At 39.9% G+C, this 21,340-nt stretch overlaps 4 protein-coding genes across 6 annotated transcripts; all 4 read left to right on the top strand.

Moving 5' to 3' along the window:
- Positions 1 to 348: 348 nt before the first annotated feature.
- On the top strand, positions 349 to 2,516 carry rps9 (ribosomal protein S9). 2 transcript variants are annotated; one of them, XR_013779148.1, is made up of 6 exons: positions 349 to 453; positions 1,057 to 1,169; positions 1,255 to 1,377; positions 1,549 to 1,735; positions 1,842 to 1,993; positions 2,257 to 2,396. XR_013779148.1 is itself a non-coding variant. In XM_079344667.1 (5 exons), exons 2-5 carry the CDS (start codon positions 1,073 to 1,075, stop codon positions 2,432 to 2,434), a joined length of 585 nt encoding a protein of 194 aa, XP_079200793.1. In that variant the 5' UTR covers positions 350 to 453; positions 1,057 to 1,072; the 3' UTR covers positions 2,435 to 2,516. The 2 variants fall into 2 exon arrangements, 1 of the variants encoding a protein (XP_079200793.1); XM_079344667.1 differs by lacking the exon at positions 1,842 to 1,993 and having other exon boundaries at positions 350 to 453; positions 2,257 to 2,516.
- A 219-nt stretch (positions 2,517 to 2,735) lies between these two features.
- mboat7 (membrane bound O-acyltransferase domain containing 7) lies at positions 2,736 to 10,020 on the top strand. 2 transcript variants are annotated; one of them, XM_079345122.1, is made up of 9 exons: positions 2,736 to 2,824; positions 4,040 to 4,119; positions 5,035 to 5,164; positions 5,365 to 5,491; positions 5,598 to 5,754; positions 6,121 to 6,316; positions 6,944 to 7,096; positions 7,237 to 7,413; positions 7,696 to 10,020. In XM_079345122.1, exons 2-9 carry the CDS (start codon positions 4,044 to 4,046, stop codon positions 8,093 to 8,095), a joined length of 1,416 nt encoding a protein of 471 aa, XP_079201248.1. In that variant the 5' UTR covers positions 2,736 to 2,824; positions 4,040 to 4,043; the 3' UTR covers positions 8,096 to 10,020. The 2 variants fall into 2 exon arrangements, with proteins under 2 accessions (XP_079201248.1, XP_079201249.1); XM_079345123.1 differs by having other exon boundaries at positions 4,037 to 4,119.
- A 339-nt stretch (positions 10,021 to 10,359) lies between these two features.
- tmc4 (transmembrane channel-like 4) lies at positions 10,360 to 17,263 on the top strand. The gene is made up of 16 exons (XM_079343364.1): positions 10,360 to 10,609; positions 10,782 to 10,968; positions 11,475 to 11,623; positions 11,817 to 11,966; positions 12,612 to 12,697; positions 13,285 to 13,427; positions 13,558 to 13,705; positions 13,852 to 14,010; positions 14,103 to 14,260; positions 14,816 to 14,942; positions 15,485 to 15,582; positions 15,685 to 15,868; positions 15,991 to 16,121; positions 16,343 to 16,498; positions 16,654 to 16,732; positions 16,880 to 17,263. The coding sequence occupies exons 1-16, from the start codon at positions 10,555 to 10,557 to the stop codon at positions 16,961 to 16,963; spliced, it is 2,094 nt and encodes a 697-aa protein (XP_079199490.1). The 5' UTR covers positions 10,360 to 10,554; the 3' UTR covers positions 16,964 to 17,263.
- Positions 17,264 to 17,281: 18 nt separating this feature from the next.
- On the top strand, positions 17,282 to 21,004 carry leng1 (leukocyte receptor cluster (LRC) member 1). The gene is made up of 5 exons (XM_079343365.1): positions 17,282 to 17,377; positions 17,748 to 17,885; positions 18,402 to 18,590; positions 18,835 to 19,142; positions 19,892 to 21,004. The coding sequence occupies exons 2-5, from the start codon at positions 17,754 to 17,756 to the stop codon at positions 20,109 to 20,111; spliced, it is 849 nt and encodes a 282-aa protein (XP_079199491.1). The 5' UTR covers positions 17,282 to 17,377; positions 17,748 to 17,753; the 3' UTR covers positions 20,112 to 21,004.
- The last annotated feature ends 336 nt before the right edge of the window (positions 21,005 to 21,340 follow it).

Here is a 21,340-nt window from a genome sequence, read left to right as displayed (position 1 = left end):
AATAATCAAAAACAGTTAATGAACGTATCTACAGGAGAGGAGGAACACATGTTAATTTTATTTTTCAAACTGTATTTGTAACATAATGTACGCTGAATACTCAATATCAATGAGGTTGAATAACATCAAAAATCACACCTCCTGTAAAAGAACGATTTAAAAACCTGTTTTAAAAAACATAGAATCGAATACAATAGGGAAAAGAAAAGGAAAAATAACAATAAAAAAATACACGCATAATAAATTGTCAACAGGAAAACGCGCTTTATGTTAGCAGCTGTAGTGTTTTCAGCTGCTATAAACAGTTTGACCAACAGAGGGCGACAAAATGAATATCGCTACTTCCGTTTAAGCCGATGGGCATGATGGAACATGTAGTGCATGCGTGGGACCTATAAGTTAACGTGGACTTCCTTTTACGTCCTCTTTACTGCGCGAGCCTGAGCGAGACAGGTATGGCTACGACCCTCGTGATTTATCTTGACAGAATAAAACCCGCGTTTATGACTTTAAAATGCAACAACTTTAACAGGGGTTAAAAGTAGAAGACTGTTTTATTGACCACAATCTTTTACCAACATTACACATCATATTTTGTAGGAAGCTAATTCGGCTAAGCTAACGATCCGATCCAACGTGGTCCACTGCTGCGGCCTGGTCGTACTGCTGTGAAATAGCTGATTCTTTACATTAAAACCTAAGCTTTTATAAGCGCAAGTATTATTTGACATACAACGGTTGTATAAATGTTTAAAAGCGGCCTAATGTTAAAATCCACGTAAAGTGCGGGGCCGCTTCTTTCATAATCTACTGTAGATAATCCCAGTCAAATAGTGAAGCTAGTAGTTCTGTTATGAAATTTAAACATCACATTTATCTGAAGTTTCGTCACTAGCATATGTCTGAAGTTTTTGGGAATTTAAATGTGAATGGCGAGGTCAGTTAAAAGTAAACATGACGTCAAAGACACCATTGTGAGACAACGTGTTTTTGTATTGAATATTTCTCCTTATATTGTCTTTATTCCCATTAACTTAAGATGATTGTCTGTTGCAGGCACATCTAAGCAGCCATGCCCGTTGCCAGGAGTTGGGTTTGTCGCAAGACATACGTCACCCCCCGTCGACCCTTCGAGAAGTCCCGTCTCGACCAGGAGTTAAAGCTCATTGGTAGGCTGTGATTTTAAATCACATTAAGTGATTGTTTTTTTATTGCTGTTAGACAAAATGAAACCAAACTTTTTTCTTTTCACAGGCGAGTATGGACTGAGGAACAAGCGTGAGGTGTGGAGGGTCAAGTTCACCCTTGCCAAGATCCGCAAAGCTGCCAGAGAGCTCCTCACTTTGGACGAGAAGGACCCCAAGCGTCTGTTTGAAGGTAACTAAGACCTTTAAATGTTATAATGTGCATCGGCCGATGATTTAAATATCAACTTGTCAGACTTCCCTATGGTGTCAAGAATTCCTCGTCAATGAGGCCACTACTGTCACTTATCCCCAAACTGTCCACAGTGTTCAGGCTTTTAATGAGCTTGTTTGATTTTTCCAGGTAACGCTTTGCTCAGGCGTCTGGTGAGGATCGGCGTGCTGGACGAGGGTAAGATGAAGCTCGATTACATCCTGGGTCTGAAGGTTGAAGATTTCTTGGAGAGGAGGCTGCAAACACAAGTCTTCAAGCTTGGACTTGCCAAGAGCATCCACCATGCCAGAGTTCTTATCCGCCAGAGGCACATTCGGTAAGCTCTAGTGCTCCTGGAAAAGAAGAAATATGATCAAGAGGAGGGGGGGGTAACGTTTGCTGAGGGACTCATAAGAATCTCTCAATGCTTCCTCTTCCATCAGAGGACCGTCTGCTTGTAATGAGCCCCGCTGAAATCACTTTTCAGCAAGGTCAATTCGGTATCAAAACCGTATACCTTGTCAGTAGACATTGCCCAGAGCCAATCCTGCCACTGAGGGCTTGGACTTAGCCACTCAGGTGTTGTGGCTGTCTGGTAAGGTTTGGGGGATTGCACCTCGGGCAATAAAAGTGCTTAGTGTTTTGATGTAATGATACTGAGGCTGATGATTTAAGTTATACATTCAGATTTTCTGTGGTGTCAAGAATTCCTCGTCAATGAAGCCTGCAGTAATTAATGGAGGGAAACTTTAATGTACGCTTAACTGAAGAATTTAATCCTCCAAAAAATGTTACTCGGTTAGATTCTTAACTATGAATATTGTTGTCCCTGCCCTCATTCTGTTTCTCCCCCTGCAGTGTGCGTAAGCAGGTGGTGAACATCCCCTCCTTCGTGGTTCGCCTGGACAGCCAGAAACACATCGACTTCTCCCTGAGGTCTCCGTACGGCGGTGGACGCCCAGGCCGCGTGAAGAGAAAGAACGCCAAGAAGGGCCAGGGTGGAGCTGGAGGAGCTGACGATGAGGAGGAGGATTAAGAAGGATGTTTTGTAGACGGTGTCATGTTCAATGCTTCCTGTTCTATCAAAAGTTTCAATAAAAATGTTGGGTCAGACCAGATATCTTGGAGTCTTGTCTTTTCTTCTTCTGAAGTGTAAACTGTTTTATATTCAAGATGCAAACAGAATGAAGTTGTAATATTCTGAGTACAATTTAAAAACTTGAAAATACTTAAGACATGCATGCATTGTTATCCTAGAAGTCAACATGGTACAGCCCACACCCCTCCTGAAGTAGTGTAGTCCAATTCCGCAATGAGGCGTAAACTATGTCGTCATGAACCAGGAAGTAAGCAGCTTGTGAGTCGATGGTTACATGGGTGTGCAGGATTGTGTCACAGACCGCGTTGTGACCACTACGTAAACGAAGTAAGTAATTAAAAGCATGTTCAAAGTAAAGCTCGCTTATTGCTCGTGCTGTGTGTCGGTAGTTTTAATAATGGTGAGTTTAGACAGTGCTTGGGCTGATCATTAAATACGTTCATGGTGGGTTAACCCCTTCGTCAACAGCCTCCAAATACATGACATTTAACTTTGACTTGATTCTGGTTATGGTAAGAATAGCACGTTGTGACCTCGCTCATTGAAAGATAAACGGTGTTAACATGTCAGGTATGTGATGTAACTTAAAGCATTGAGGAAGTTACTTTCAAAATGCAAAAGGGTGACAGGTTTGTATCCTCTTTGTTAAGTACTTTGTTCTGTTTTTAACACAGGTTGTGACATGAAGTTTATTTATCCCCCGACTCGAAGCTGTCTTTTTAAGTGATACGGGCATTTTGTGATTCCTCTCATCCAATCTGTTCAAACAAGTTCGACAAGATACAGTAAATGACTGATATGGAGGTTTAAAAACAGATCCACACGTCAACATGGAGACAGAAAAGGGTGAAGAAACAAAATACTGAGACCTTATGGCACCATTTAAAAAAAAAAAAAAAAAAAAAGTATTTATTAATCCCCGAGGGGGAAATTGTGTTTCTGTTATTGTAGAGACATGTTTCTCAAACACACAGGTCTGGATCTCACACATACACAAACATGACCTATGGACATGTATTAATGGAGAGATGTCAGTGTGAAGCGGCTGCCCAGACCTGAGCTGTTGTGTTGACTTGCTCAAGGACACCTCGGCAGTCCTTGGCAGAAATTGTCTGGCACCTCTCCAGCCACCAGACCAACTTCCATATTTTGGTCCGCATCGGGACTTGAACCCTCCGGTTCCCTACGGACTGAGCTAATGCCTCCCCAGTTTATAGTTTAATAGGCAAACCCATCAAGCCTTGGTGGTGCACTTAGTCATGCTTTTCAAATTATAAAGAGTATTTTACTTTTCATTTCCTAAATAGGACAAACAATAACCAAACAACTCCCCCCAATCTACATTTAACTTTTTTAACTGTGATGCTGTTTCTATAATGGAGTGATGCTCTTCACTAAGTCGCACAATGCATATGGAATTATAGGACTTTATTCCTATACTGGCATTTCTCATTATTATTGGATGTCCAATACTAGTGTTTCCTATTATAAATAAATCAATAAGAGACTGTTCAGATCTGATCAGTGTTTCTGTGTCAGCAGAGCGATGTCTCCTGATGAGCTGGTGTACTTGGGAGTCCTTGCTGCTTCCATCCCCATTGGATTCCTCTTCCGTTACCTCAGTGAGTGTCTCATTCGGGTTACACTTTGAACCCAAATTACAAATCATTCTAGGTATCGCACCAATTTATAACAAATGTGATCTTGAGATGCTTTACAAAAGTGCAGGTTAAAGACCTGCACTTTTAAAGGAAATGGGATAAGATGCAGGAAGTGTTCTCTTTCACATTCCTCACGTCCTTGATGTCCACACTTTCTATGCCGTGCATTAATGTGGACGGCGGTGGTTGTGTTGTATGTTGTGTAGCTGTTTCTTTTCCAAGTTTTGTCCACTTTCAGTAATTAGCAAAAAACTTGATTTTGTGTAAACGTTCCTCATTTCATTTTCCAAAGTTCTTGCTGTGTGGACTTTGACCCTCGTCTTTTGGTCGGAATCATTGTTTGAAAACATACAGTTAGATGTGTCAGGGAGCATTGCCAGATCTCTGTGCGAGAAAAATATTTGTGACAATAAGTCCTTTAAGATGTCAACACACATGATAATCTGTGTGCTCTGTGTTTTCTTTGCCAGTCTTGGAATTTAAAAAAAAGAAAAATCTGATGACGAACGTTAAAGAGAGAACAAGTGTACTTTACTGTGACTTTAACTTGTGATATTGATAATATTGAAATGATTAAATAGCTTTGCTTTTCAAACTCGTCTTATGCATCAGCCTCTGATGACTCAAGTGACGTCACCTGAGTCTTTCCAAGACCTGTAAACTGATTTGAATCCTCAAACATTTTTTTAGTTATAAACATGGCTCCTTCAACCTGCTTCAGTAAACGTTTCGCCTTTGTCTGTTTTCAGTGCTGCTTGTCAGAGAATTGTTCAGATTTTAGGACACTGTCTCCAGTACTTGTCCCAGCCTATTACCGTGTGTTCAGTGTTTGTTGGTGGCTGAACTGAGTCCTGAATCTTCTGGCTTTCACTTCAGGTTCTCCTGTGAAGCAGGGAGCAGCTCTTCTTCTGGGCCTCTCCATCACAATCGCCACCTGTAACATCCACACACTCCACTCCTTGCTGACAGTGATCGGAACATGGATTATAATAAAGAGCAGCTGGCGGTGAGAGACAAACATGGATTCTTTATCCAACGGATTTCACTGCATAACATTTAGTGTTACTTCAAATGTTAGAACAGTATGCGTGCCAATAGTAAACTATTTTCACTGACTCATTCTGGTAGCTTGTCAAGTCATTTATTTATAATTATTAAAGTGAAAAAAAATCTCTCTGACTGATAGCATTCATCTCTTGATACCAGGCATGCACCAGCTCTCGCTCTCAGCTGGAGCTTTCTCTACCTCCTCTTCTTCCGGCTCGTCACTTGGTTCGGGCTGCCACCTCCGACACCTTTTGCAAACGCCGTCCAGCTTCTCCTCACTCTCAAGGTACAGCAGCCTACTCAATGGATACATTCATCACAGCAACGCACGCCAATCCTCACATCCTGGGCATCTTTGTGAACGTCCGTTTGTTTTCTGACTTTGAACGTAGATGGTGAGTCTGGCAAACGAGGTGCGCACCTTCCACGAGGAGAAGAAAAAGGAAGTGAGCTCCTTTGCCAAGTCCTCAGTGATCGTTGGTCTCTCTCAGGAGCCCTCTCTCTACGATATTCTGTCCTATAGCTACTGTTATGTTGGTATAATGACCGGTAAGTCTGTGGAAACATGTGACACTTTGCAGATTCTGGTCTGTTGATATTCATGTGTGTTGTTGTTGGTGTTTATTTGCTTTTGCATGAATTTTTAACTGTTGTCTCTCTTTGTCTCACTCGCCGCTACTTGTCCAATATTGTGAGTCCATATCGTTTTCAGTATTACCACTTCTGTTTTTTACATACTTCTCTTTTTGTCTTTCTTACTCCCCTCTCCCACCTTCTTTTCTTTATACCACACTGCCCTCCACTGGTCCAACTCTTGTCATTGTGCATTACCCCGATTTTTCTATTTTTGTCGGTCAACAACATCTTCTCAACACTGCCTTTATCCCTTTATGTCATCCCTCCGTGTCCCTTAAGGTCCCTTCTTTCGCTTCCAAACATACGCTGACTGGTTGAGGCAGCCAAGCCCGCAGACCCTGCCCGGCTTGGTGCCGTGCCTACAGCGTCTGAAGCTGGTTCCTGTCTACGGCGCTCTGTTCCTGGCTGTGAACTCTGTCTTTCCTCTGGCCTACGTTCGGTCAGAGGAATTCCTGGATGAGAACTTTTTCTTTAGGTACTTTAACTATGACAACCGTGAAACTGTCTTCAAATAACTGAAACATCCCAGGTGTAGGACTTCTAGATGTTTTATGTTATTGTCATTCAAGTAAGATGTGTACATGACATGGTTTTAGAAATATAAATGCGTGAGATTAAAGTGTTAGAATAAAATATTTTTTATTGAATCATTCTTTTTTTGACTAAAAGCAATAAGCACAATAATATAATATTTCGTTACAGATGTTACAGATTTGTATTAATTGACTTTACTTTTTTCAGGCTGGTTATTGACCAAAAAGTGGATGAATCATTTTAGGGGCTTTTAACTACACACTAAGCAGGAAATTATTATTATTGTTATTATTATTTATTTTATTTTTTCAGAATTATATCTCTGAAATGTTAAATTTCTTTTTCAGAAGAATTGTTTAGTGATTAAACTCTGTGTGCTCATTGTACAACGTGGCTCTACTTATTTCTATAAAATAAAAACTGTGCTTAGGTTAAGACCTTATTAAAAACAGGATTTCTTTTGCTGAAAGTTTTTTTTTTTTTTTTTACTAAAGTCTCGGTATTAACAATATTCCTGCAGTTGTTTTGCATTCTAGGGATCAAAATGTTCCTCTTTCTGTATTCACAGGTTCTTCTACATGATCGCTGTGTTCTTCGTGTTTCGAATGCGTTTCTATGCAGCCTGGTGTGGAGCTGAAGCTGGCTGTATCAGTGCAGGTCTGGGCTGCTATCCAGAGAAAGCTCTGTCCAAACCTGGAGGAGGACCCACTGTCATCTACAGGTACATCATCACCTGAATAACAAGTTATGCATCACTTACTGCTCACTGATGTCTGGCTCTGCGGGGTGTTGTTGACAGTTAGTATAGCTGCCAGTTTGTTTTTCTCTTTATTTTGTAATTTTGTTTTCTTTTTTGGTCAGCCCTGATCCCTCCGCTGAAGAGAAATATGACTTCAGAACCATCCAGAACATCGACTGCTATAACACTGACTTCTGCGTGAAGGTCCGGCACGGCATGCGTTACTGGAACATGACAGTGCAGTGGTGGCTGCATCACTACATCTACCCCAATTCTCCCTTTAAAGCATACACTCTCAGGTAAGGCTCCATATGCTCTGGTTATTTCCTCTATCCACGAATGTCTTCTGGGCTCGGGCGAAACATAAACTACTGTAAGACCTGCGCAATGAAATCAAATGTAAAGTGATTATCGTGTGAAGAAGCAGCAAGCATCTAATGATTTAGCATGGTGGCATTTTTCCAGTTCTTCTCTTCATCTACGAAGCTGCAACCCATCCTGATCTGGCCTTAACGTCTTTATTTTTCTTACCTGAATTTAATCAGAACCCCTCACATTGACTTCCCTCCTGTTACTGTCAGGGCCGGTTGGACCATGTTCATCAGTGCATACTGGCACGGGCTTCACGCTGGATACTACCTCTCCTTCCTCACCATCCCCCTGTGCATCGCAGCTGAGTCTGCCATGGAAGCCTCGGTCCGAACCAAACTAGGCCCTCGTGGACAGAACATCTTCGACTGGGTTCAGTGGTTCCTGAAGATGAGGGCGTACGACTACATGTGCATGGGCTTTGTGCTGCTGAAGGCCTCTGACACCATCAACTACTGGACGTCCATCTACTTCATCGTGCACATTCTCGCCGTTTGCTGTATAGTCATCGGAAAGGTCCTGAAGGGAGGGAGAGGTGAGGGGAGACGAGGGGACAAGGGGGTAGAGAAGAAAGAGAACACGAAGGAGACAACTGGAGAAAAAACCGACTGAAAGGAGGGACAGAAAAGATTTTTCAGCTATGAGAAGAGTTACATCATAACAAGAACTTCCAACACTGATCGCACCGACACTTAGCTTTCTAGGAACAAACATCCCAACACGTCCATTTGGATCTTTTGTTTACAAAATAGTTCAACTGGATTTCATTAGAATTAAATTAAATCAGACAAAATCTAAAACCTGATGAAGGTCAACATTATATTTACATACATACCAAAACTGTGACCTCTGGGAGAGGAATGTTTGAGATCAATGAATGTCACTTTTGTAGTGTGAATGGAAACCTGGGTTGAACTAGGCAATAACCTCTCCTGTATCTTCTTTGCGTCTGCCTGTACAGAATGTTTACCTTTTATTCCATGAAAACATTCCCGGTGTAAAATGTTTAGTTGAGCCGTAACGCAGGTCAAAATGATGTTGTTGAAAAGTGAGGATGCTGGTTTATCAAAATATAACGTGTCCAACAAGGAACCTCATTATAATCGTATAAATAATGAAAAGGGAGGCAAATTTACTGAGATTTGATTGGATTCGTTTTTCTACAGCAAAAAGCTGTTTAATGTTACAGAATATGACGTCTGGAGGGCAGAAAGAATAGATTATGTTAAATGTGCCATTATTACGGTTCAGATGTGAAAAACTGTGTGACGGCATTTTCAAAGCTTTCCTGAAAGTATTTCTGTTGCCATTTAGAATCGTAATCCCTTATTATTATTATTATTATTATTATTATTATTATTATTATTATTATTTTACAGCAATGAGTGGTCAAAACAGAGAAAAGTTTTTGTTGAATCAACTTAACCAACAGACATAAGTTCACTTAATGCAATATAAAAGCATCAGGGTGCTCCAGCAGTTGCAATAATGTTCATATTTAAAGGAGCACATCATGGTCCAGATTTCATTTTCCAGATGTTTTATTTTGTTTTTAGCATCCTAAAACAATTCCACTCTTATGTTCTGTTTATTTCCTGAATATGTCTTTGTTAGGACTTCCTCCTGTGATCCAGTGAAAACAGCTGTTTCAGCGATATCCCTCCCCCATCCTACTATAGTTCTCCCTGTATCTGTAAGCACACCAGATCACACCAGAAACACAAGCGCTGTCAGCTCTATAGAAAAGCTTAGCATAGCATCGTGTTCTCTTTAGTAGAGTCCGCTGGGTGGAAGAGCGAAACTCCATTCACTGCCAAAATGTCTCTGTACTGCCATCACGGACCATTTAGGGTTGGGACCAAACATTGGATAACAAAGGGTTGTCTGTGTCGCATCATAACTGCAAGCTGCCAATGTTGTGAATAAATAACAGCACAGTCAGAGCTGGGCTGGAAATCCTCAAAACACATTTGAACCAAATGTCATATAAATCCATCCAGTAGTTTTTCTGTCATCTTGCTTTCTAGAATGATAACTTTATAATGTGATGTCACGCTAATCTTCTATTCAAAGTTTGTTCTCATAATGTTGAATCGTGCTCAACTCTGCCCACAGTAAACCATGTATTATTGGACAGACTGTCAGACCTTCTGTGAGGAAGCGTCACTGTTTTGAATGAGAGTGACCGACTGATCTGAAAGTCTGATTTCCTTATCTTGTTATCGATCTCATTTAACTTGCAAACAGATTTATTGTTTACCCTCTCAGTGCTACCAAAGAGCCGTGTTTCTCTCTGTATGATTTTACAGCAAGAGTTGTGTTGACTCTGGTCCCTGTTTGCTTCTTATCTTGTTTTCCAGCCTCACTGTCTGTAACACTCGCACACATATCAAGCTTTCCTCGCAGCGATAACTCCCACTCAACTCTCCTCATTTATAAAAGTCTTCTTGGTATGATTGTCATTGAGTTATTTGTATATTTTGACCTTTATACTTCCCTTGTATATGTTGCAAAGATTAAAATAGTTAAGAAGCTTTTTTTTTTTGTCAGAAGGGGAAATCATTGACTCTCCAGCATCAGTGAACACAAACACACCTGCAGACTTAGTGCCACACAGTGTTTAATCTAAGGAGCATGTAGAACAACGTCATGTTGAATGTAATGTTCGTTAAGGGTTCATTCACAATGTCAAAGCTGCGTTTTATCATTAAAACTCACCAAATACTATTCCTGTATTTTCCACTGTGCTCTAAAGACCTTTAGCAGCACAAGCTACTGAAGGTTAGTGCGTGTGTTTGATGCAACTTTTCCTTTGTTTGATTGTTTTCAATCGTGCACTTTGTGGAACCATGGCAACCATCTGCTTGTAAGTCATGGGTTAAATCCAACAAGGAAGTACCTGTGAGGTAATTTAGAAAGGGGGCAAAGTCCATGAGAGAACGCAAAAAGGGAAGAGTTTCCTGGATCTGAAGTGTTTCCTCATCAAGAGCTAAGCCGTGGCTCGTTTTTTATCCTGATGTGGTCAAAGACAAAAGTCTGAGAGGCTGTTTTTGTGAAAGCGTATTAAAGAAATGGACCGTAACCCACAGATACAAGACCCAAGGAGGGTTTACGACGACATTGAAGGTGCGTGTGTTCTCACTGTTAACATGTTCCGCTCCTCAGTATCAAAGAGAAATGCATATCTAACAGCACTGTTCGATCAAGTCATCTCTTAATCTGTTTCAGTCTGACTGTCTCTTGGCCCACTTCATACTTTTTTGAACTGTTGTTCTGTCTTTCTCTCATCCACTCACAGGACATGTTTACCCCGGTGACCAGCAGTCCCTACGGTTAAGACGTGTTCCATCTCGAGTGTCCAATCAGAATTACCCCCAGTTCAATTGGAGCTCAACCCCAGCTGAGGAGGATGAGGAGGACACTAGTGGTCTGTCGCGGGACCTGAGGAGCAGCCCTCTACCGATGGCACTGAAGAGAGCTGTATGGTATGAAACCTGCCTCTGAATGTTTTATATTTTAGTCTGTCCCTTGTATCACATAATGCAAACAAATACTCAGCTCTGAAATCATATGAAGAAACCACAACCAACATTTCTTTACTAAGTCAAGCTGTGATTTCTTAAGGTTCGACTTATTAGTGGTACCAGATCTTAATTTAGCTCAAAGAACTTCCCCTCCCTTAGGTGAATGTGGACTTTTTGTGTCTTTATTTTAGAGACAGGATAGTGAATACATTTGGAAATTGGGGGGAGAGAGAGTGGAAAAGGACATGCGGGAAAGGAGCCACAGTTTGGTGGGGCGCCTGCTTCGATGAATGCAGCCTCTGTACATGGGGCATGCAAACTAAGCACTCAGCCAACAGCGCACATTGTTTGTTGTTTATAATTCTAACCCATCTTAGGACCCACCTTATTACATGTGACTTTTTAATGCAAATATTTTCAAACAGCTGAGCCCTGATATGAAATGAAATGCTGCTTTTCCATTACAGGCAGGTGAGACAAATGCAGATACCTGTGGTTTCCAAGAGAGATTCCTGGAGAGGCAAAAAGGCAAAGTGTCTGCGTCAACTTAAAAGCAATGCCAGAGAATTCATCTACATTTTTGCCCTGTGGAACAAGTCACTCCAAAAGATTGGAGGTAAACCTTTAACTCCTCATGTCAGAACACTAAGGGGCTTTGTTAGAGGAGAAGTTTTTAGCTTAAGCCTGCAGATGTTGCATCCTGTGCTGTACATTTTAAACCCATTCAAATAGAAGTCTGAATTAACTTCAAACATTTGGTTTGGTTCATTTATTACAACTATTTTTAATCATGGCCGTTTCCTCCACAGGGAACTTTGGCGGTGGCGTCCAGTCCTATTTCCTTCTTCTGCGATTCTTGGTGGTGCTCAATTTTGTTTCCTTTTTACTGATCGCAGGTTTTGTCATCATCCCCAGCATCGTCTTCAGATCTGTTGGGGACAGTCTTGTTAACATCACCGGTAATGACGTGTTCAGGATACAGTTTTTTATCTCAAAGTATTTTTTCTGCGTTCACCTGAAGTTAATACAAGGCAGTGGTTTGTGAGGTTATCATGGGTCGTGTATCTCAGTATTTCTGATGTCATTTTTTTTCTAAAATAGATATGAAGCATCTCTCAGACTGACGCATCACTTTCCAGTCATCAGATGTGTATAAAGGGGTAAATGTAGCGTTTGTATTCCGAACAGAAATACAGCAACAATATGAGCTGTGATGTTCCATATCTACTTCCCCAAAAATATGTAAATATGATACAAAGACATTAAGTTTCAGCTGTACACGAGAGTTAAAAATAGAAGATATATCAGGAAAACAAAACTAAGAATTAAAGCAACTTAACTTCTAATAAACGTTATAATTTTTGCTCTTAGTCATTTTAAGTTTAGCTCTGCTCTTGACAATTTTGGGATTAAGACCCTGTGACTCTGCCATCCAGTGATCCTCAGGCCTGAATTTAATAACCACTGCAGCTTTCACTCTCATATATCTGTTCTGTTGAAGTGGTCTATACATTCTCCGGGGTGGAGGGAAAAGCTGCATACATACTTTTAATCTCTGAGAATACATACAAAGATTAAAGCTTAACCCTTGTGGTGTTTTCCAGGTCGAGAGGAATGTATGCAGTATGAACCTAATCCTCAAGGCTTGGTGGTGTTCTATAATTACTTCCTTGACGTACTTTCGGGAACGGTGAGAACATGCAGCATTAAAATAACCTGCACAGAAAGACTTGCAAAAAAATTATAAAACAGATTATATTGTGCTGCTATTTGGGACATTATGAGTCTTTACACCTTATGAAGTTTTGTTTACATTTATTCATCTGGCTAATACAGGATTGCAACGTATTAAAGTTAATGTGATTTCTTTCTTGCACAGTCACTTAAAATGTCATTTCTTTCTAAGAGATAAACACCCCTGCCTGCACAGGAGAGTGCTTTCGATATTCTCCTCTGACTCTTTAAATGTCAAAACATTGTACTGACTGAGAACAATAATGATTTTAGACAATGTTAATGATATCCAAAAGATACAATATAGAATGTTTGACCTTTTTATTTGTAACAAAACACAACATGGATAAAGGTTAAAAATGGAAATAGATGGAGGAATAGAACAAACTAATATTTTTAAATCAAAGCTGATAATCTAACTTGCTCTGCTTTCATATATCATCCACATGTACCTTATGCTGTGATAATAAAAATAGATTTGAACCACATTCCTTCCATGTAAGGGACTTCTGACATGCTGACAGTCCTGTTCTCTGTTTCCAGGGTTTTTTGGAGTATTCTTATCTGTTTTACGGCTACTACAAAAACACCATGGTGGACACCAGCTTCTCCTACAACATCCCACTGGCTTACCTTTTCACTGCCATCTTCTACTTCTTCTTTTGTCTCATTTGTATCGCAGCACGGTGAGTAAAACAATCTGAGCTTCGGTAACAGACAAAATAAAGAGCATGACATTTAAAGGCCTGAGTCCAGAGTTCATTAACCTTGACCCACTTCTGTCTCTCTACTTCCCGACTTGCTGCTCACAAAAAGCATGGGGACTGCAGCTCGAGTTGCTGTGGCAACAGGAGGCAGCACTGTAGGCAACTACAGCATGATAGTATTCACCAGCTGGGACTACGGTTGCCTGGGAGACCGAGCTACCAAACTGAAGCAGAAAAACATCCACTACCAGCTACAGGTCAGAAGGGATGTGTCCTACTTTACATGATGGTGGAAAGTTGTAAAACAGAAAAAAATGTGCAATCATGTGCAAATGATAATCCCACTATAGAAGTGAAGATTTCAGATAACCTTCACCTCCTTCGTCTTCTCTCTCACTGTCAGGTGGATCTGGAAGAGGAAACTATGAAGAAGAAGAGAGCATCTCTGACTTTATCCCAAAAAATAATTTTATACTCTCTTCGTGTTTTGATGGGCTTTGTTTCATTGGGTCTCATTGGAGCCGCTTTCTACGCCATCTTCGAGGCCACTAACTTCAGCCAGGTAGTTAATGTAAAAGAAGAGTAATGATGATGAAATGAATGCTGTGTGAATCTCGATTTTTTGGTGATATTCGGGCCTATCTTTAAAAACAGGATAACAGTGGGAATGAAGGGATCCTGGGTTTGGTTTTTGAGTATCTTCCTTCTATTGTCATCACCGCTGGAAACTTCATTGTGCCGCTGATGTGTGACCAGATTGCATTAATAGAGCGATACTCCCCCAGCAACACTGTCATAATGGCACTATTAAGGTTTGTACTGGTCTCTAAGTCACAGCATTGGCCTTGAGCTGATTTATGTATGTACATGGGGGGGGGACATCCTGCAGCAAACTATAGGGTAGAGTTAGGGCTCAATAAATGTACAGTCAGAAAAAGATAAAGTTTCTCTCTTAAGTGTCACAAGCTTATTTAAAGGGCTCTTGAAAATTAACTGGAGAGAAGAACATTTTAAAAAAACACTTTGTAATAAATGTTTTATCTTATTTTTAGATTTTTCTTTAGTCCTACATATTTTTCCTACTTCAGGCCTTGAAAATGTATTTAAATTGGATCAGGTGAGAAGTTTAGAAACAAATTCACTCTTAAGAATACTGCCAAACACTAATACTATATTATATTATAGTTAGTGACCTGTGACAAAGGGACACGTTTTTTTTTAAGTATTGTAAATGAAAAGAAAGAGTAGAGTAAAAATGAAAAGTAGCATTAAAAAAGCAAATTGAGAAAGATAATCAGTTATTTGTCTTTACATCACCTCAGTCTATAAAACATGATAACAAATCCCTTATTTCTCTCCATTTTTAGGGCTGTCTTTCTTCGGCTGGTGAGTCTGGGTGTCCTCCTCTTCACCCTTTGGCGTCAGATCACCTGCGAGGGGAAAACAAGTGAAGGATATTGTAAACTGTGCCATTACAACCATGAGCTGTACCAGGTGATTACACCACTCATCCATCCATTGTCTATACTGGTTTTGCTGTTTGTTTGGGCTCAAAGTGGGATGGAGCCAATCCCAGGTGTCACTGGACAATAGGGGAGATACACCTGAACTGGTCAATCACAGGGCGGACATATAGAGACAGACAACCAGTCACACTTATTGGTGCTAACTACTGAACCACTTTACAGCCCCACCTCACTTATGTGCATGAACGTTATTTTGAAACAGGCCAGTTCTGAATAAACAGGATTGAATGAGTCCCAGAGCAATTAGCAAAGTGTCACTAACTTTGAGATATGAAATGGAGAGGGATTGGGATTATGAATGATACAATAATACACTTTGAAGATGTTAATACAACCTGATCGGTATGTCAATGTCTCCACTTGGTTTATTAATGGAAGTAGATGACTCTCATTTCATTCACCCAACACTTTTGACAAAATGGCTAATGCATGAAATCAATGAATGACATAATTTAGGAGAAATACAAATTACACCAAAAGAATGTCAACCATGTTTGTCTCACCATGTAGTGCTGGGAAACACGAGTAGGGCAGGAGATGTACAAGCTGACACTGTTTGACCTCCTCATCAACATTGCAGTGCTCATCCTAGTGGAGTTTCCACGCAGGTATAAATCCCTATGTGTTTTATTTGTCTAATTGTGATGGTAATTGTGGTCATTTTAAGCACTATCAGTTGTGCGATGTTGTGTTTTTTTTGTGTGTGACAGGATGGTGGTGGACAACTGGTCCAATAAGCTGACCCAGTGGGTGGGCCGACAGGAGTTTGTAGTTTCTTCCAACGTCCTTGGGCTCGTCTATAGTCAGACTGTGGTTTGGACTGGAGCTCTATTTTGTCCTCTGCTTCCACTTATCAACACAATCCAGTTTGTCATCCTCTTCTACTGCAAGAGGGTGAAGATGTTTATTAAACTCAACACACATTTCGCACACTGGAGATCATTTTTCATCATCTATCTGTTTTGCATTTTTTTCTAACCCTGTTTCTATGTCTCCATTGCAATTTTCTTTCCCAGATAACGCTTTTCTATAATTGTCGGCCAGCGCTGAAGACTTTCCGCACCACCACCTCCACCGTCTTTTTCCTGGTGGTGCTCCTGTTTGGTGGGGGTCTTGCCACAGTTGTCATGGTTTATAGTCTTGCTGAGTGAGTGCTGATTGCTGCCTCCTTCTCCTCCCTGTAAAAATCTGACGTTTTTTTAGTTTAGCACCGGCCCTGAGAAATGGTAGTAATGATGTTACATTTTACTTCTGGACTAACTTGCAAAATTGGGTTTTGATAAAATATTAGTTATGTGCACTGCTGGAAACATTGATTGAAAATCTTTTTTATGTTTGATCAGAATGTTGTTTTTTTTTTCTACCAAGGATCCATCCTTCTTTTGGTTGTGGTCCTTTCCGTTCCTCACCCACCATGTGGTCAATTATTCCAGCCTCTTTCTCTGGCCTCTCTGACACGGCAAAGGAATTCCTCTTCTTCATTGGTTCCCAAGCATTCTCCATCCCTCTGTTTGTGTTAGTTTGGTAGGTGAACTGTGTTTTTAAGGATTGTATTATTCTGTTAATTACAGTGCTGCACTTTAAACCTTAATATTGAGTACATTTATTTTACCTGGATATGATATGGTTTCAACTGTGACTTAGTTATGCTTAAAAAATGGCTCCTTCCTCTCTTGCAGTGTGGTGATGTGTTATTTTGTAGCCTTAGCCTCTGTCTATGGGAAAAGTGTTGCCCTGCTAAGAGCACAACTTAAACTGGTAAGTTTGGGAATTAACCTGTATTGGGAACTTATAAAATACTTACACTTTATTTGATTTTAATATTATTTAGGATGGTCTATGTTTTTTCTAAATATTCCAATGCATTCAGTTTTATTAATGCAATGGTTGATCTTTGGCTTACAGGAGGGCCGTGACAAGCAGTTCTTGGTCAAGCAGATTGAAGAGCTGAGTAGAAAACTACAGATACCAAATCACACTGCAGGATAACTGAACAGATAACAGGGACTGTGTTTGATTTTTGAGGTTCAAATTAATGTAAAAGTATGTTGTAGTTCTTGACAAAGCAGACAAGGATCAGTGTTCTAAGAAAAATGTATAGAGTAAACATGTTTTAGTCTTGATTTTATTATTTTCTACCTAATTTAAGGGTTTTAAGTTAATAACAGGAGGTAATTTAAAAAATGTGTCGTAAATAAAAACGTTTTACCACTTTACTTATACGAATAATAATGTTGAATGTTTTTTTTTATTCCTTTTGAAGAATAAAACTAGGCATTTATACCGCCATCTGGTGTCACAATTGTGTTGTTGCAAAAAATTGAGTAATGTTTACTTCCTGTTCTGACAACTGGTTCCTGTGGGCTACTCTGGTGCATCCAGCAAGAGCAACTGCTCTTACAAGTTAGTGACGGTGTTGTCGTCTCATTTTGAATGTTGGTTATTTAAAATGATGACTTTGTTTGAAGAGATAAGGTTGTGTAAGGAAATGTCTCTGCATGAAGAAATGTAAGGTCAGGTTTGAACATAGCAAGCTTGACTAGCGTTAGCCTACTTGCTACAAGGGGAACCTAAATGCTAAAGCAGTGCCAAACGATAGTAGTTGTCTTTTTCGGTCAGTAATTTTGACCACATTTAAGCGTAAATTCCTCGTTTCTTCTTGCAACACGTTACGTATTTCTTAACACGGTGTTTGCGGTCTTCATCTACATAAAAAAAACAAAAACGCAAGTTCCCCTTCTCTTATAACCGGGTAGTATCCTTTGTCGTCAAGGCAACAATGAACATCCTTCCGAAGAAGAGCTGGCACGTTCGCAACAAGGATAACGTCGCACGCGTGCGGAGAGATGAAGCCCAAGCAGCTGAGGAGGAGCGCGAGGCCAAGCGGCGCGTGGAACGTGCAGAGCAAGAGGTGAAGATTGTTGTCACGACGACCTGCTGTGGGATAATGATACCAGTGTGTCCAGTATGAGTGAGTCCGCCTCAGACATAGCCATGAATGTGTCAGTGTTATCAAACACAATGTATATCTCACTCAGTCTCCAAATTATGCCATGGAGCATCAAACTATTTTGGAGACAATGTAATGTAACTTTAAATGTTAGCCATACATTTAAAGTTGAACTTGATACAGAGAGGGCAAATTATCATTGCTCAGTAACTCAGACTTTTGAATCTTACAGTGTGCGTGTATGTATATATATATTAAATAATGCAATGAATTCAAGTGCAAACTTTAAAGCACATAGAAATAGGCATAGAAAACATGCTATTGGAAAACTATTTACATTGTCTATCAATTACAAGACAAAAGTCAAGTAAAGTTGTGCCGTACCCCTTGATTACTCTCACAGTATGGTATGCATTCTAAAGAAGCCTTTTTTCGTTCTTTATATAATTGCCGTAAAATAATGATTTCTCTTTACAGGCACGAACAGAGTATTTAAGAAGAAAATCCAGGGCTGCTCTCCAGACCGATGGAGAGACAAAGTATGAGGTTGATGAAGGACGGGCTCCAGGAAGTGACGTTTTGGAGCATCTGAATCTTTTTCCCCTGGAGGAGTCCTCGGAAAAGAAAGGGAATGAGGAATATCTCAAAGAAAAGAAAGATGAAAAGGTGATTGTGCTACTTTTCTGTCTGTCTTCTCTAATATTTGACACCAGACACCCCCAGGTTGTTTTAATTTGATTAAATTTTTAACTTTGCTGTGAAGCATTATAATGGCATAACTTGTCTGAAGTTCAAAATCTGCCTCATTGCTCTCACCATGGTGGCAAACCATAGCAATGCTGTGCAGATGGAGCGATTTACAAAACATGTTTTTAATCACTGATGTTTTTTCTTTTTCTTATTTTTCCAGGAGAAAGAGGAACGAGCCATAGGCTTGCTCGTGTCTCTGGGGCCCCAACCGGGGACGGAGGTCACACCGTGGTACATGAAAACCGGCAAAGAAAAGGAAGAGGAAAAAGAAAAAGAAAAAGAAGAAAGCAAAGGAAAAAGGAAAGGAATTAGTGAAGAGGAGAGAGAGAAGAAAGACCGCAGACTGAAAGATAGTTTAGATCCATTAAAAGATATGAAGAAAGCACTGGCTATAAAAGACAGAAAACATCACAAGGGCAAGAAATCTGAAAAAAGAGACAGAAAGGAAAAGAGGAGCGGTGGAGAGAGGTAAGGTCAATCCCCCATTGTTTTCACTACTTGTCATTTATAGTAACTCAGAATATTTTAGACATTGAGCACAGAGTTTTTTTTCCTGTTTTCTGCTTCTTCTCTTGTAAACTGTACCAGTGTACAGCTGAATCTCTGCCTGTTGACGTACTAAAGCTTCTCAGGAAATGTTTGTTGCAGAAATGACTGATGAGACATGATGTGCTTGTTGGTTACCTCAGTAGTGTTCGTAGGCTGAGTTTGTTACTTTGGACAGAGATGGACTTTAATTCAATATTTTCCGATCATCAGTTGAGAGGAATACAACACATTGCAATGTATTTTGTTAAATCTCTGTGCATATGTTGTTGACGTAGACAAGCTTTGTATTGAACATCCAAATCTGATTAAACGGTCAGAATTTGCAAGCTGTTTCCTCATATTTCCATCTTTTATCTTATGCTAACATGCTGCTGTCTGTAGCACATTTGCTGTATAGTTTTATCATTTTAATGATCTTTGTGCCACTCTCAGTGTAAGATATTTTTAGCCCTCGGTTTTTTTCCTCTATTCATTATTTTTTATGAGTTTTTTTTTTTCTTCACATTTTACATACTTTATTGATGCTATAAGGGGAGATTCTGGTTTTACACTATGTACGTGGGACACATCCTTCTCACAAACACTGGCCAGAAATGATGAAGGAATTAAGTGTGATCACATTAACAAATGAATTAATGTTTGCAATATGTCTCTCCTGTCTATTTCAGTTCCATAGAAAGGCTTCGTGCTGAGCGTTTGGAGAGGGAGGCAGAAGAAAGAAGGAGGGCTCAAGCCCTGCTGGACCAGAGGAATGGCAAAGGGAAGGAGTCGACAAGGGAGACGACTGAGAGGGAGAGGCCGTACAACAGTGCATACTTCCCAGAACTAGCCCGAAAGCGTCAAAGAAGGGATCGAGATAGCTGGAGGGATGAAATATTAAAGTCATGAACTATTAATTGGTCATTTAACCAGCGTTATCTGTGATGGATGGTCAATGGACATTTATTGTGACCAGACTTTTTTTTAAACGCAGGAAATGTAAAAAGACCAGCGAGAAGACGGCAGCATGGGAGATTTGCCAACTTAAGGAAACATACTTGTACCCGGGTTTATTTTTATTTATTTTTCAGATGTCGGGTTGAGTTTTGGCTTTCTTGGTCTGTGCAGCATTTGCTCATGATTATGTCTGCAGAGCAGGTGGTGGCCTCACAGGGGGCTTCAAGTTCAGGCTGTCAGCAAAAAAAACAAACAACAGCATTCAGTAACAGCTGTTAAAATCGTTATATTAAAGAAAAAAAAAAACCTGATAATTTTAGTGTTTGGCAATTTATATATTGATTAAAAAACAGAATTTGAAAAATGTCAATCAGTCTTTGTTTAAAGCATTCTAAATGTACTCCACTTTTTATAGTGATGATAAATTTAAAAAACAGTAATGAATGTAAAAACAGTCTCTTTGGATAGGTGGGATCACTCGGTACATATGCTTTAAAACACTGTTGAAGGTTCAACTTGTAAGTGAAAGACTCCATAGTGGTATCTTCACACTGGTCCTGTCTAAAAACAATGGAAAGACTTTTTTTGCAAGAGACATTTCTGCATGTCACATTGGGAAACCATTTTTTTCCCCATAACTGACAAAAACTAAATTCTATTCAGTTTCCTCAGTTTAGGGGTCCCGGTGTTTTGCATGCTGGTTTACTGGAAATGGCTGAAATGGAACACCGCCATTGTTTTTCTGTGAACCCTGTGCCAACAGACTAACATAATATCTGCTGTTATGAAAAAGTCTCATATTGTTAATGAGCAACACAAAAGAAAGACATTTACTGTGTATTTTATTTGCTGTATGTTGTTCTTAGAAATGTACACACAAGGTAGAAAAAAATTACTCAGCCTGGTACACTGCTTTCATTCTACTTTCATAATGTCCGTTTGGTATGAGAACTTTTGGTAAACTAATCTGAAGTTTTTGTGTTTTGGGCTCATACCATCAGACAATGATGTCAGTGAGCAGAAACGAGGTCCAAAAATGATCATTAAGTAAAGTCAGCTCATGAAAAAAACTGAGTAGTCTTTTAAATAAACCGGCCAATATAATTGTGCACAATGCTGGATTGTAATGTTTTTTTGCTGTGAAATAAATAACTATAATGAAGTACAGTTATGAGAGGTCA

Source organism: Symphodus melops (genome assembly GCF_947650265.1).
Source record: "Symphodus melops genome assembly, chromosome: 5".
Classification (NCBI taxonomy): domain Eukaryota; kingdom Metazoa; phylum Chordata; class Actinopteri; order Labriformes; family Labridae; genus Symphodus; species Symphodus melops.
Note: the sequence above shows the minus strand (reverse complement) of the source record. Positions and strands in the feature narration are given on the sequence as shown.

Bases quoted from the DNA above. Each gene is read 5' to 3' on its own strand.
- rps9 (XM_079344667.1), top strand. From the start codon at position 1,073: ATGCCCGTTGCCAGGAGTTGGGTTTGTCGCAAGACATACGTCACCCCC. The intron at 1,170-1,254 runs GTAGGCTGTGAT...TTCTTTTCACAG, and splicing joins CCAGGAGTTAAAGCTCATTG to GCGAGTATGGACTGAGGAAC. The intron at 1,736-2,256 runs GTAAGCTCTAGT...CTCCCCCTGCAG, and splicing joins ATCCGCCAGAGGCACATTCG to TGTGCGTAAGCAGGTGGTGA.
- mboat7 (XM_079345122.1), top strand. From the start codon at position 4,044: ATGTCTCCTGATGAGCTGGTGTACTTGGGAGTCCTTGCTGCTTCCATC. The intron at 5,165-5,364 runs GTGAGAGACAAA...TCTTGATACCAG, and splicing joins ATAATAAAGAGCAGCTGGCG to GCATGCACCAGCTCTCGCTC. The intron at 6,317-6,943 runs GTACTTTAACTA...CTGTATTCACAG, and splicing joins GATGAGAACTTTTTCTTTAG to GTTCTTCTACATGATCGCTG.
- tmc4 (XM_079343364.1), top strand. From the start codon at position 10,555: ATGGACCGTAACCCACAGATACAAGACCCAAGGAGGGTTTACGACGAC. The intron at 12,698-13,284 runs GTGAGAACATGC...CTCTGTTTCCAG, and splicing joins TTGACGTACTTTCGGGAACG to GGTTTTTTGGAGTATTCTTA. The intron at 16,122-16,342 runs GTGAGTGCTGAT...TTTTCTACCAAG, and splicing joins ATGGTTTATAGTCTTGCTGA to GATCCATCCTTCTTTTGGTT.
- leng1 (XM_079343365.1), top strand. From the start codon at position 17,754: ATGAACATCCTTCCGAAGAAGAGCTGGCACGTTCGCAACAAGGATAAC. The intron at 17,886-18,401 runs GTGAAGATTGTT...TTCTCTTTACAG, and splicing joins TGGAACGTGCAGAGCAAGAG to GCACGAACAGAGTATTTAAG. The intron at 18,591-18,834 runs GTGATTGTGCTA...TTATTTTTCCAG, and splicing joins AAGAAAAGAAAGATGAAAAG to GAGAAAGAGGAACGAGCCAT.